Below are 12,291 nucleotides of genomic sequence, written 5' to 3' on the forward strand. Positions count from 1 at the left end.
GGTAGTTGGCAGCAAAGCTCATCAGCCACATTGAGCACCGACTTGCCGAAGCTCTCGTGTGGCGCGGCAGGGGTAGAGGAGGGGGTCAAATAACTGCGGGGCAGCATTTTTGAGGGCCAGTGCAGCAAGCAAACGTGCGGGGCATCTGCCTTCGAATGCGCAGTGACAGTGGAAAAGCACATAACAGACCATTGATGCATCCGACGTTGGGCGGGAGGGAGACTGCAACATGTTGTGCAGAATCCGCAACACCTCCAAGGTACCCTTACCTCTGACCGCTCGAATTGTCTCGGAGAAGAGCTCCTACGTGGTTTCCAAGGGCACCTCACCTCGGCTGAGCTGAGCTGAGCAGCAAGAGGTCCTGTTACCTGAGGTCCTTAGAAATGCGTGGTTGCCTATTGATATGAACCGTGCCGGATGCCGCGGTACCTCATGTATAGAGTAGGGCATATCTGGGGGCAGGCGGCACAAGAGCTTCATTCTCGGTCGGAATCCAGGCGCACATACCATTGAGATTCGGCTCGCCGTTCCAATACCTTCCGAAACAACAAAACAGAAGGTATAGAGAAAGTGTCAGGACAGTTGACCGACCACCTCGGCGAGAATTCGACCCAATGGCATTAGCGTCGAAAAAAGGCTGTTGCTACGGGACCCCCATCCACTCGCCTCGCCTCGCCCTGTTGGGTCTCCGAAGAGAAAGCTTCGGTTTGACATGAAGGTGTACCTGGATAGGGCGCAAATTACAGGCGGTCCATAGCCTGGTGATATCACAGTATAGGCGGGCACCTCTGGCCTAAAGGACCAGCCCAGTAAGGAAGGTACTATTCTCGCAGTGAGTGACAGGGACGGCCAAGTAACTCACCCAAAGAGGGCGGGGCAGGTGGCAGGCAGAAGAAAAGGAAGAGAGAAAAAAACCGAGCCCACACTCCACCTTTTTTGCACTGTCAAAGTGCACCCTGTCGCAGTGCCTACCGAAGCCTGAGAGGCCAGGGAGGGGCGCGAATCTGGGCCTGGGAGCGAAAAAACCCAATAATAAAACCAAGGAAAAAATTATCTACTCCCGCCTCGCTTCTTTTTTCCCCTCCATTCCCCCCCTCTGCCCGCTCTCTTCCTTTCACAACTCTCCCCCCTCCAAAACATAGCAGCCGTCTTTTGCTGGGTAATTCCCCTTTTTGCCTGTCGAAATCTTCCCCTTCGATTTTTTTTTAGACATCTTTCAGTCAATCCTTCAAAATGTCCAACGACGACGCCCAGGTGAGTTCCTTGCGATAGCTATGCTTCCCCTCTCGTTGCCCGCCACCCGCCGTCGTCGCATGCGAGATGCCATGCCCGTTGCTTGGGTCTGGGCGAAAAACCACCCCGCACCCACAGTCTGCGAGGGCCCCGCGGGCATCTCGACGCACCACGGCTCTGCGCATCACAAACAAACGCATATGCAACCCAATCGAACATTATAGATACGGCCAACGAATCGAACCCATCTCTACGTCCCGAACTACATTTGCCGCCATGATGATGCATGCACATTCCCTGGGGAGCTCCATATCGCTAACGTGACGGTGCAACAGCATGAGATGACCTTCGAGTCCACCGACGCCGGTGCGTCTCTCACCTTCCCCATGCAGTGCTCTGCCCTTCGCAAGAACGGTCACGTCGTCATCAAGGGCCGCCCCTGCAAGATCGTCGACATGTCTACCTCGAAGACTGGCAAGCACGGTCACGCCAAGGTTCACTTGGTCGCCATCGACATCTTCACCGGCAAGAAGCTTGAGGATCTCTCTCCTTCCACCCACAACATGGACGTTCCCAACGTCTCTCGCAAGGAGTTCCAGCTCGTAAGTCATGGCCAAACCCCCAACCTCGGGAAACCTTTGCGGCCCACTAACAAGCTACTGTAATAGGTCGATATCTCCGACGATGGCTTCCTGTCCCTCATGAACGACGATGGTGACCTCAAGGACGACGTCCGTCTTCCTGATGGCGAGGTTGGCGAGAAGATCAACAGGCTCTTCAAGATTGAAGAGAAGGACACCAGTGAGACTTGCCAAACCCCGCACGACAGCAGGCTCTGGAACACAACTGACCTCAAATCACAGACGTCGTCATTCTTACCGCTATGGGTGAGGAGGCCGCCGTTGAGGCCAAGGAGGCCCCCAAGCAGGGCTAAGCGCTGCTACACTCAACTACATCATCAGACAATGACTTCCACAAGCGCTTATTTCGTGCGGCCTTGCTGGCAGATGTTGGCAGACTGGTGACATTTCTTGCGATATTTCTTGGCGCGTCGAAAAAAAACTCTGAACGGTATCCCCGTCAGTCGTTGCGTAAAGGTTCATATCTGGACAGGACTTGATACTGGGTACGCGAACTTGACAATTGCAAGACATGTCGCACGGCTTTTTTTCCTTTGTTTTTGTCTGTTTCACAGACTCTTACGACGATCAGACTAGCAATGGGATAGGTGAAAACAAAATGGGAGAGCCTCGTGGGTGGCAGCAGATCTGTCCGATGGAAAAGCGGTACACTTCCCCACCACGCCGTCTCTGTTTTTCGTTCATACCCGTTGTGCATACTTGTGGAAGCACCGAAGCGCAGTGCATATTCATACGTGACGCTTGCTATGATGCCTCGAGACTAATTGAATTCGATTGGACTGGTACTGATGGTGTGATGTTTGGTGAGTAATCATAGCCTGGGTTAAACGGCGCCCATTCAAGAAAGGTAGTAGGTAGCTATAAGTTCACTGGTAGTTACGCAGCTAGACTGAACCTCCATTTCTGGTGGGGGAAAGGGTCGATTGTTCGTGAGAAGAATAGCCAGCATGCAATATATACATTTTCAAATGCTGAGTTACCTTCCTTGTTTCACAATATTTATTTTGACACCTGAAGTTGCAAACTGGTCAAGTGGCTCATGTATATAATATTTGAAGTCTTGTGTTAGGTACATAAAACAAGATGCTGGGTTTCGCCTGCCTAACGTTGACCGGAACCTGGGCGGGTAAAGTCGCGTACACTGTCCGAAAGTTCACCAACACGGTGAAGATTCTGCTCAACATCAACTTTAATTTAAACCCCTGGCACCTGAATCGGATACTTTCTCGACATGGCACCTGAACGGGAGCTTCACAAATTTCCCAAGGGAGAACGTTGTGAATTTTGCGGTTCTCGCAAGTGGTACCTCGAGAGCGGTCTAAGGTACTGTGCTAAGGAAGGCCATCAACTTCAGGTTTGTCCAACCGTGTTACGCGCTTCTCGATGTGAAAGCACCTAACGCATAACCACAGGGCTATGTGGAATTTGACCTTGGCGACGAGGACTTTGGCCAGAAAGGTCGTGTTTCTCGCAAACAAAAACAGGTCAAGGAGCGTGTAAAACGTGTGCTTTCAGGCCAGCAGGCGCGGGACTTGTATCTCGAATGCCTCCAGCTTATACTGAGAGAGCAAATTCTCTGGCTAGTCACGAAAAAGGGTCATGCGGCCGAACTGGAAACGGTGGTTCGTGACCTTTGGGATCTTCGGACCTGCGGAGCTCCGACTGTCGTCCACGATGATTCGGCCTCGGAGAGGGAGCCCTCACTCTTCAGCTCACAGCTCGACCTTATGCTGGATGAGCCGACCCATGCGCGGACCAAGCGGGCACAAAGCTGGGCTCCCGAAGACGGCAGCGAGTGGCCAGCGCCGCGGGTGATGGATACCTTGGGTCTATGTATCCTGGGATGCGTGCTTCTCAGAATACCGACGCGGATTGGGGATATTGCCAGGTGGGCAAGGGCAGGAAGTATTCCTTACAGGGAAGCTGTGTGTAGTATGATCTCCGTTACTTCGGTGTGCTTGAACTAACAATCAACAGTACTGGCAACTGCCTCAAGAGATGCGCGACAGACTACCGCCGTCGTACACAACACCGCTAAAGGCAGCACGCTTAGCTGCGTTCGACCACGGCGAGCTTCATGCTTCAGTTTTGAACCTTGCTCTATCGTATCATCTTAACTACAACATGGTCTTCCCCCCACTCAACGACGTCCTTATGACATTGCAGTATGTCCGTGAGCTAGGCTTGCCTGGTAAGGCCCCAATCCTTACTGAACGTGCTCACAGACTGACAGCAAGCAGTTGAGATGATCGCCATTGCTCGTAGAATACCACCGATAGCCAATCTCACTTTCGGTTTCCCTCTGGAGAACACTCGAATCCGACTCATGCACCAGCCAGAAGTTCTTTTAGTTGCCGTTATCGTTCTCGCGACCATTCACTGTTTCCCTTTTGAGAACTCTACAGCTTCCGGTCAAGACGAGGTTAACTTCCTAGTGCCGAGACTCGACTGGGAAAAGTGGAGGACGATCATGGCGCCAGCTTTGAGTACAGGCTTGGTCCAAATGAGAGTGGACCACACAGATGTTACGGCGTCACAAATATTGTCAATGGGGCCGGCAGAGCTCGATGATTATTTTGCACATCTGTCACTCCTTACCGACGCGCAAGGTAAACACCCGCAGAGTATTGCCGACCCGCTCAGCATCTGACCTTCACCTAGCAGAGGAAACAATGCTTGCGAAGTACTTTCCCGTCGAAGAGCAGCCTTCCAAGCAAGCCCTGTCTGAGACCCCCGAAGACGAGACTGTTGGGAGGCTGCGCAGCATCCAAGCCCAAGCTGCATCGTTTGTCAATCAGGTCGGCCAACCAGGGCAAAGAGGGAGAGGTCTGCAAAAGGGCATTTACTACTCCTACAAGTCTGAAGAAGACTTGCCGCCTGCAGGAAGAGACTTCTTCAAATTAGCCGCCCAACTGGCGGGGTTGTCAGTTCCAATGCTGGTGCGAGCAGTCAACATGCTCGAGGCGCACATCGTAACCTGGCAAAGGGAGCAACGTCGGGCGGCAAGTGAACGCCGCGAGAGATCTCGGTCAATCGTGAACGTTGACTCGGAGACCGAGCAGCCAACTTCTACAGGCTTATAATGCACTGCAGGCGAGCAATGTCGTTGCGATAGGTTTCTTCAGGGCTCAGAGGCCTACATGTATATGTATGTAAGCGAAGAAACCTTGGCTGAAGTTCAACGTGCAATTTTGCATAGTACCTAGTGCACAAATTAGGAATTTGTCGAAACGCAGTGATACCCGGTAACAAACAGCCTTAGCAGAGACTCTAAAATATTAATGCATATGCTACACGTTAGACGCAACCACCTCTCCTACTCACCCGAAGCTTGACTATCCCGCTAGTGTGAAGTCATCGCAATCAATCAATCCTACAGGGCTCTCAGTGAAGTGACGGGTGCGGGGTGGGTGCCGTTAGAGGCGAGGAGTGCCATTCCCACAGGGTGGCTACCTCTGTGAACCTGGACGGCCAGTTTCGCACCTCCGGGACGCTCGGACCAGCACAACCAACTGCGTGCCCTAATTAGGGCTTGCGATTTCTCTTCTGGCATTTGCTGCTTGAACACCATTCTCAAGCGTCGCCCCACCAATTCTTTGCCGCGATCACCAGAACTCTTCGGTAACAACAGCCAGTTCACGGACGTCGGCAAAAGTAAGTGATGAGAGAATCCCCTATCCTCGTTGACGGCGTCATGCGGGGCGTCGTCGTTTATTACTTGCTGATATGGCGATGCTAACAACTTTTGACTTGCAGTGCAGATGTGAGCCGCCCCCGACTCCAATCCCCCGCCCGTGCCACCGCCTTTTTCTTCAAGCCTTCCTACGCGACGATAATCCGAAGACGCCGAGATGCTGACGATAATGGTTACAGTTTCGTGAAGACCCTGACGGGTAAGACCATTACCCTTGAGGTCGAGTCCTCGGACACGATCGACAATGTCAAGTCCAAGATCCAGGACAAGGAGGGCATCCCCCCTGACCAGCAGCGCTTGATCTTCGCCGGCAAGCAGCTCGAGGATGGCCGTACCCTCTCCGACTACAACATCCAGAAGGTCAGTGGGCTTTTTGCGCTTTGGAGATTCAGATGCCAAGAGATGGGAGACACTGGGGACCCGACGACAACGGGGCTATACAGGGGGAAGAAAAAACGGAAACTGACTGCGAACAGGAGTCCACCCTCCACCTGGTCCTCCGCCTTCGTGGCGGTATCATCGAGCCTTCGCTCAAGGCTCTTGCCTCCAAGTTCAACTGCGACAAGATGATCTGCCGCAAGTGCTACGTAAGTGGCCGCTTCCCACGAACCGACAATGGTCGCGCGCACACCGCACCAGAATCTAACAATCCACTTCTAGGCTCGTCTCCCCCCCCGTGCGACCAACTGCCGCAAGCGCAAGTGCGGTCACACCAACCAGCTCCGCCCCAAGAAGAAGCTCAAATAGACGATTTATCACGGTTTGCGGCGTCACGGGTTCTGGCATTCTGGAGAGGATGGCAGGGATACGAATTTTCCTGGGCTTTGTGGTAGCATTACATTCCATCGGCAAGCAGTTCTACGAATAAAAAAAACTGAATTGGTCGCCCTCCTACCTCAAAACTTCAAGTCGGGAAAATGGGGAAAAGTACAAACCCCGGGACTGCCGCCTTCGTCCTGTATCGCTTAGGTTTTGATGTCGGGAGGCTGGAAAACAAGAGGGGAAAAAATCGTTTGGCGAGAGAGAGCGCCTGGGCGTCCTGAGTGCAGCATATTGGAGATGCTACTGGGCATGAGAGACGTACTATGATGGATGCGTGATGGCGACTGACCTGCCTCACAATGCTCTATTTCACTATAGTGGAATATCAGCACCGTAGCGAAATACAGAGCATCGGACCCAAATTGACGTCTCCTCGCCGCAAGGGAGCTCCCGTTGCCTCTCATCTAATCAAATGTTGCGATCTTATCACATTACCTACTAAAGGTGGCCTTGTGCGTGCTGCATAAAGTGAAATTCCCAATCATCCGCATTAGTGCAGTGCAGCACCTCCCGCAGGGGCTGAGTTTAATAGTGGGGGCCCTTTTGGCAAGGGAGCTACGTGGTGCAGGGCCAAAGTGCATATGTGGGATTACGACACCTTGTCCCGTCCGAGCTTCAGGTACACGTATCGGCCATCTGGACATAGATATTCTCACGAATCACCTACATCGATGAGGAACCGAGCACGAGCAGCTGCACATTGACGAGCCCGCAAAAGCTGATTGTCTCCAACCAAAACCAACAACGAGGACAAGCCTAAGCTTCAAGCAGAAGCCATGTCACGGTCCGGTTCAGGTTACGACGCCGTCGTCGACGTCGACGATGAGGTAGGAAGCTCCCTTCCGTAGAAGCACCTTGCTCTCGCTGTCTACCCAGGCCAAACTAACTGAGAGATACTTCGCAGGGCGACCTCGGCCACACCGATCTCCAAGACGACCTCGAATTCCACAGCTCCAACTTCCAAGACTCCGCGCCGGGGGCCCGCAAGCCGCCCGCGTCGGGGCTGCCTCCGCCCGTGACCGCGTCGTCCGGGTCCTCGAAGCGCTTTCTCTGGAGCATCAACTTCTACGCCCAGTATTTTGACGTCGACACCTCTGCTGTCCTCTCGCGCGGCTGGGCCGCGCTCTACCCGCGAGCCAACTTCCTCGATGTCCTCGAGGGCAACCCGGACCTGTACGGGCCCTTCTGGATCGCGACTACCGTCGTTCTGATCCTCTTCCTCGGTGGCACCATCAGTCAGTACCTCGCGAGCAACGGCACGAGTCCGTTTGCCTATGACTTCAAGCTTCTGAGCGGTAAGTGGCCCCGGTGTGGAAACTGACCTTTTGTGTTGAGGAACGGGCTAACACGTACGCTTCCTAGGCGCCGCTGGCCTCATCTACGGCTACACCCTCTTCGTCCCCATGGCCCTCTACATCGCCCTGCGCTACTTCGGCTCTGAATCAGCCAACCTCCTTGAGCAGTGGGCGCTCTACGGCTATGCCAACCTCATCTGGATCCCCGTCGCCCTCATAAGTTGGTCGCCCATCAACATACTCAACTGGGTCTTCGTCGCGGTCGGCTGCGGCGTCTCCGTCGCCTTCCTCCTGCGCAACCTCTACCCCGTCCTCAGCGCTACCGACCATCAGACGAGCAAGATCCTGCTCGTCGTCGTCGTTGCCCTCCACCTCGGCTTGTCCCTCGCCATCAAAATCCTCTTCTTTGCCCACGGCAGCCCCGTCGCGAGCAAGGACCCCGCGGCCGCGCCCCCGGCTGACGGTCAGCCTCCCCAGTTGGCCTTCTTTTGATTCGCCAACTACGCGCATTTCTCACGGCAAGGAAGGAAAAAGCGGGTTTGGAGTCTCTAGAGGAATCAAGCAAGTGAGCGGTTGCTCCGCTGGGTTCTGGACTTTGGTAATGGAACTCGTTGTGTTATCCGCCGGAGCGGAAGGGGCTTTCGTATACCATTACTGTACAACGAATATCATGATTCAATGCACTGTCCGTCCACCCTGCGTCGTGCCACGGAAGGTAGCCTACCTGTCCATTTATCACACTTTGGCTCTTGCCCACCCCTGGTCCAGACTGTCGGCCATCCATCCTCTAGTCGCCTCTACCACAAAAGGAAAACCCAGCCTCACCTCTGCCCAGGCCCCTTGCCGCCCCTCTCGACCTCGCCGCCGTGCTTCTCCCAGTCCAGGAAGCTGCCGGGGTACTCCCCGACCCTGGTCCACCCGGCCTCCTTGGCCAGCGCGGCCGCCGCGCGGCTCCGCACGCCGGCCTTGCAGTAGAATACGAGCTCCGTGTCCTTTCCGGGTCGCGGGAAGCCGTACCTTTCCTCGAAATCCTCCTCGGGGATGTGAAAGCTCTCGGGAGCCGTCGAGACGGGGACATTGATGGCGGAGGGTATGCGCCCGGTCTGCTGGAGCTCGCCCGGCTCGCGTGAGTCTGTGGCCGGGCGGCGGCGGCGACGTTAGCATGAGCAAAGGGACAACAAGAAAGTAAAAGAAAAAAAAAAGAGAGAGAGTATGTGTGGGGGGGGGGCTAGGAGGAGCAGGCAGGCGGGCTGAGCCGTAGGTCGGGGAATCGGGAGCAACGTACCGACAATCACGACGCCCTTGGGGTCCTTGGCCAGCTCGGCCATCTGCTCGTATGTCCAGAGCTTGCTGCCGTTCGCCGCGATCTCGTGGTGCCCGTCCGCCTCGGAAGAGAAGAGCCTCGGTACCGCGACGGGCGCGCTCCCCAGCCGGCAGGCGACTGCCGTCGTTACACGGGTCGTGGTGGTTCCGAACCTGGACGACGACGCCGACGCCGCAGCAGCAGCAGCAACAGCAAAGCACCGTCTCGAGGCCGCGACCGGTGCCGGCGCCGCGACGCGGCAGCGACCCGCGCGGAGCGCATTACTGCACACTCGCCTTGTGGAAGACATGTTTTCTGCTCTGGCCTTTCGTGGTCCTGGTGGCTCGTCTCACCGACGTCAAGACTGGTAGGTTCGGAAAGTGTGGTGGATAACGTTGTGAAGGGACTGGCTACCTTGGAGCTTGGAGCTCCGACGTTGTCCCTAGACGGGGAGAGCTCCAGCGGGCTTTTGGCCAATAAAAGCGGGGCATATCCCGCCGGGGAATGAGAGCTTGATGTCAGTGCCCGCTGAAGGTCGGTGTGCTCTTCCGGCCCAAGAGGTGGGTATAGGGGCCCTCCCGCTGAGATCCCACGGATATCTCTCCTTTGTGCTATCAGTACCACTTGTAAACCGCACACCGGTGACCCTGGCAGAATAGCGTCTCCCGTCTTCGCGGCAAGAGCAATCTGGACAACAAAGGCCATCTCAGCCCGCCCAGCGCCGACGAACATGTCGTCTCCTGTGTAAGAGGACTGCTTTTACCAAAGACTACTTCAATAGAAATCTTTAAGCTGGTCTACCATTGGTGCTAAACTGAGTCTATCATTACCCAGCATCATTTGAATCGGCCGTTTACCCAATGTCCCCGTCCCGAGGTCACGACCCCCAAGGCCACCTGGATTGTAGGCCTTTGTCCGCCTCTCTAGAGCACCCATCCATTACCCCGATATAATTATGTGCATACAAACGTTCATTACAAGTTGTAGTCCAGAGAGTTGGCTTCAACAAGCCTCGACTAGAAATCTATAAGCCTCCTGTTGCGAAAGCTCACCACATGTGGCGTCTGACATCCGCAGAAGGAGCACTAGCGGCGATCCTCCAGAATCAGCCGACTAGGCCTGACTCGCCAATTGGGCAGAGATGTTGCCAGCGCATGGCCTCTGGCCAGGCGTATAAAGGACCTATGCCACACGCTCCGTGAAAGTAAGAGGGCAGTCATCCTGCGTTCTGTCAGTATTTGATGCCACACCTCTTTCGGGAACAAGGCCAGAAACATACCATGGGGAAAATCGTCGCGAACACCTTGATCTCCTCGGACTTGGGCGTCGGGTGGTGAACCCAGTCCATCATGACGGAGGCTTTGCCAACCATCAGAGCCAGGTTCAGCTGAGCGTACGTCTGGCCGAGGCAGTAGTGAGGGCCTGTTCCGAAAACGAGGAAGTTCTTGGCACCCTTTTCCTCCGCATCGCCGGTGTAGTAACGCTCGGGATCGAATTCGTCGGGACGGTCGTAGACCTCGGGATCACGGAGAGAAGGGTAGACGGTGGGGATAACCATGGCGCCTGCAACCACGTTAGCAAAAGCCCATGCGGCTGAGCAATCTCGAATGACTTACCTTTGGGGACAGTGTATTCAGGGGTAATGGGGAAAGGCTTCTTGACGACATAGGGCACCATGAGAACAGGGGGGCGGTAGCGAAGCAGCTCGCGGACGACAGCACGAGTGTAAGTCAAAGACTCGAGCTGGTCCATGTTCAACTCGGCGTGGCGGTCTCCGTTGCGGACCTTCATGTTCTCCTCGCGAACGCGGTCGAGGACGTCGGGGCGCTGGGCCATGGTCTGGAACAGCCAAGTAGCGGCACTGCTGGTAGCATCCTGGGAGGCAAAGAGGAAAGTGAAGACGGTCTGGGCGATCTCGTAATCGGAGAATTCGCGGAGGAGGGGGACGGGCTTCACCAGACCCTCAGTCGAGCCGCTGGCCTCGGCCTCACGCCACCTCCGAGAATCGACAATGGACTTGACCCAACCATCCATGATGCAGGTTACCTCGCCCCCGGCAGCCATGCGAACCTTGCTCTTGGCAGCGCACTTGGCGAACTCGCCGATGACCATATCGGAGGCCTTCTTTCCATACCAGGGCTTGGTGAAGGGCAGGATGACAGGGAAGTTGACGAGCTCGAGAGCTTCGGTGATGAGGAAGTAGTCGGCGGAGATTTTGCGAACGGCCTCGTCCGAGATGTAGTGGCCGACAAAGGTGCGACACGAGACGGCGGTCATGAGGTCACGGAAACAAGGCATGAAGGGAACAGGCTTGCCGCCGGCGTCCTTGGTGGTCTGGAGAAACTCCTGGAAGTACTGCTTGTACACGGCCTCCTGGCCAGGCAAGTAGGAAGCGAGGGCCTGGCGGGTGAAGAGACCGTTGAGACCCTTGCGGAAGTCGACGTGCGGCTTGCCATCGAGGAAAACCCAGTTGGTCGGGCCAAGGAGCTTGTGGGCAACGTCAACAACGCAAGGCTTGACGTAGCCGGGCGAGTTGAAGACCTTGCGAGCCATGTCACGAGTCGATGCGATGACGACGAACCTACGGATGTTAGACCCATCACCGACAAAGAGGTGTCACGGAATGCGCTCACTTGTGGAAGACGGAGACACAGCTGAGAGGACCGCTGGCCCACTTGGCCTTGTACTCTGAGAATTTGGGGTTTACAGACTCCAAGAAGGGACCAATGAAAGGCATTTTGAAGGTAGGTCCGGCAATGGGGCCCTTGGAGGTGATGTAGCTGACTACGCCTTGTCAGATACTGCTCTATCGTTGAGGCCGGGCAGAGGCGCATCACTTACTCTGGTCGTATGCGACAGCGAGCGCCAGCAAGGTAAAAAGAATCGTCCAGCCACCGGCGTTGGCCATCTTGTCGATGATGTAGTCGACCTGAGGGGGGATGTTGACGTTGCCCAGCTTGGCATTGGCCAACACCGAGGTGAAGGCGGTCGCGTTGGAATCCATCGTAGTCGGCTTGGGATGTTAGGGTCGGGGAGGTAGGCGGTGGTTCGAAAGACAGGCCGGCGGGTGAGGAAACACCAAGGCGGCGCGAAAGATGGTCGGGTACTCAGATGCAGCGCAGGACAGACTCGACTCACGCTCGTCCAGGTTCTTGGAAACAAGAGCGCAGGCGACGATGGGAATGTCGTGCGAGGTTGGTGGACTTTAGCAACGCTCTCGGTGGAGGGTTGGTTAGGATCACTGGGGAGAGGAATGTGGGAGGGAAGGAGATATTCAAAAGATTAAAGAAGGGACCTGACGAC

The 12,291-nt window shown here is 55.4% G+C and overlaps 7 protein-coding genes across 7 annotated transcripts; 5 read left to right on the top strand and 2 right to left on the bottom strand.

Annotated features, from left to right (window-relative positions):
• Nucleotides 1-1,233: 1,233 nt before the first annotated feature.
• GLRG_02732 (translation initiation factor eIF-5A) lies at nt 1,234-2,167 on the top strand (the record flags this gene model as incomplete). The annotated part of the gene is made up of 4 exons (XM_008093417.1): nt 1,234-1,254; nt 1,569-1,835; nt 1,902-2,034; nt 2,097-2,167. The coding sequence occupies 4 exons, from the start codon at nt 1,234-1,236 to the stop codon at nt 2,165-2,167; spliced, it is 492 nt and encodes a 163-aa protein (XP_008091608.1).
• A 938-nt stretch (nt 2,168-3,105) lies between these two features.
• On the top strand, nt 3,106-4,524 carry GLRG_02733 (forms a complex with the other RRN protein RRN6 and RRN11; the record flags this gene model as incomplete). Its single annotated transcript, XM_008093418.1, has 4 exons — nt 3,106-3,240; nt 3,287-3,799; nt 3,852-4,065; nt 4,280-4,524. 4 exons carry the CDS (start codon nt 3,106-3,108, stop codon nt 4,522-4,524), a joined length of 1,107 nt encoding a protein of 368 aa, XP_008091609.1.
• A 22-nt stretch (nt 4,525-4,546) lies between these two features.
• On the top strand, nt 4,547-4,957 carry GLRG_02734 (uncharacterized protein; the record flags this gene model as incomplete). The annotated part of the gene is made up of 1 exon (XM_008093419.1): nt 4,547-4,957. The coding sequence occupies one exon, from the start codon at nt 4,547-4,549 to the stop codon at nt 4,955-4,957; it is 411 nt and encodes a 136-aa protein (XP_008091610.1).
• A 643-nt stretch (nt 4,958-5,600) lies between these two features.
• Nucleotides 5,601-6,315, top strand: GLRG_02735 (ubiquitin family protein; the record flags this gene model as incomplete). Its single annotated transcript, XM_008093420.1, has 4 exons — nt 5,601-5,629; nt 5,748-5,928; nt 6,045-6,155; nt 6,229-6,315. 4 exons carry the CDS (start codon nt 5,601-5,603, stop codon nt 6,313-6,315), a joined length of 408 nt encoding a protein of 135 aa, XP_008091611.1.
• An 851-nt stretch (nt 6,316-7,166) lies between these two features.
• Nucleotides 7,167-8,177, top strand: GLRG_02736 (Yip1 domain-containing protein; the record flags this gene model as incomplete). The annotated part of the gene is made up of 3 exons (XM_008093421.1): nt 7,167-7,217; nt 7,295-7,685; nt 7,753-8,177. The coding sequence occupies 3 exons, from the start codon at nt 7,167-7,169 to the stop codon at nt 8,175-8,177; spliced, it is 867 nt and encodes a 288-aa protein (XP_008091612.1).
• Nucleotides 8,178-8,506: 329 nt separating this feature from the next.
• On the bottom strand, nt 8,507-9,298 carry GLRG_02737 (rhodanese-like domain-containing protein; the record flags this gene model as incomplete). Its single annotated transcript, XM_008093422.1, has 2 exons — nt 8,507-8,817; nt 8,971-9,298. The coding sequence occupies 2 exons, from the start codon at nt 9,296-9,298 to the stop codon at nt 8,507-8,509; spliced, it is 639 nt and encodes a 212-aa protein (XP_008091613.1).
• An 872-nt stretch (nt 9,299-10,170) lies between these two features.
• Nucleotides 10,171-11,992, bottom strand: GLRG_02738 (cytochrome P450; the record flags this gene model as incomplete). The annotated part of the gene is made up of 5 exons (XM_008093423.1): nt 10,171-10,209; nt 10,268-10,551; nt 10,605-11,569; nt 11,622-11,772; nt 11,830-11,992. 5 exons carry the CDS (start codon nt 11,990-11,992, stop codon nt 10,171-10,173), a joined length of 1,602 nt encoding a protein of 533 aa, XP_008091614.1.
• Nucleotides 11,993-12,291: the final 299 nt, after the last annotated feature.

Source organism: Colletotrichum graminicola (assembly GCF_000149035.1).
Source record: "Colletotrichum graminicola M1.001 genomic scaffold supercont1.8, whole genome shotgun sequence".
Lineage (NCBI taxonomy): Eukaryota > Fungi > Ascomycota > Sordariomycetes > Glomerellales > Glomerellaceae > Colletotrichum > Colletotrichum graminicola.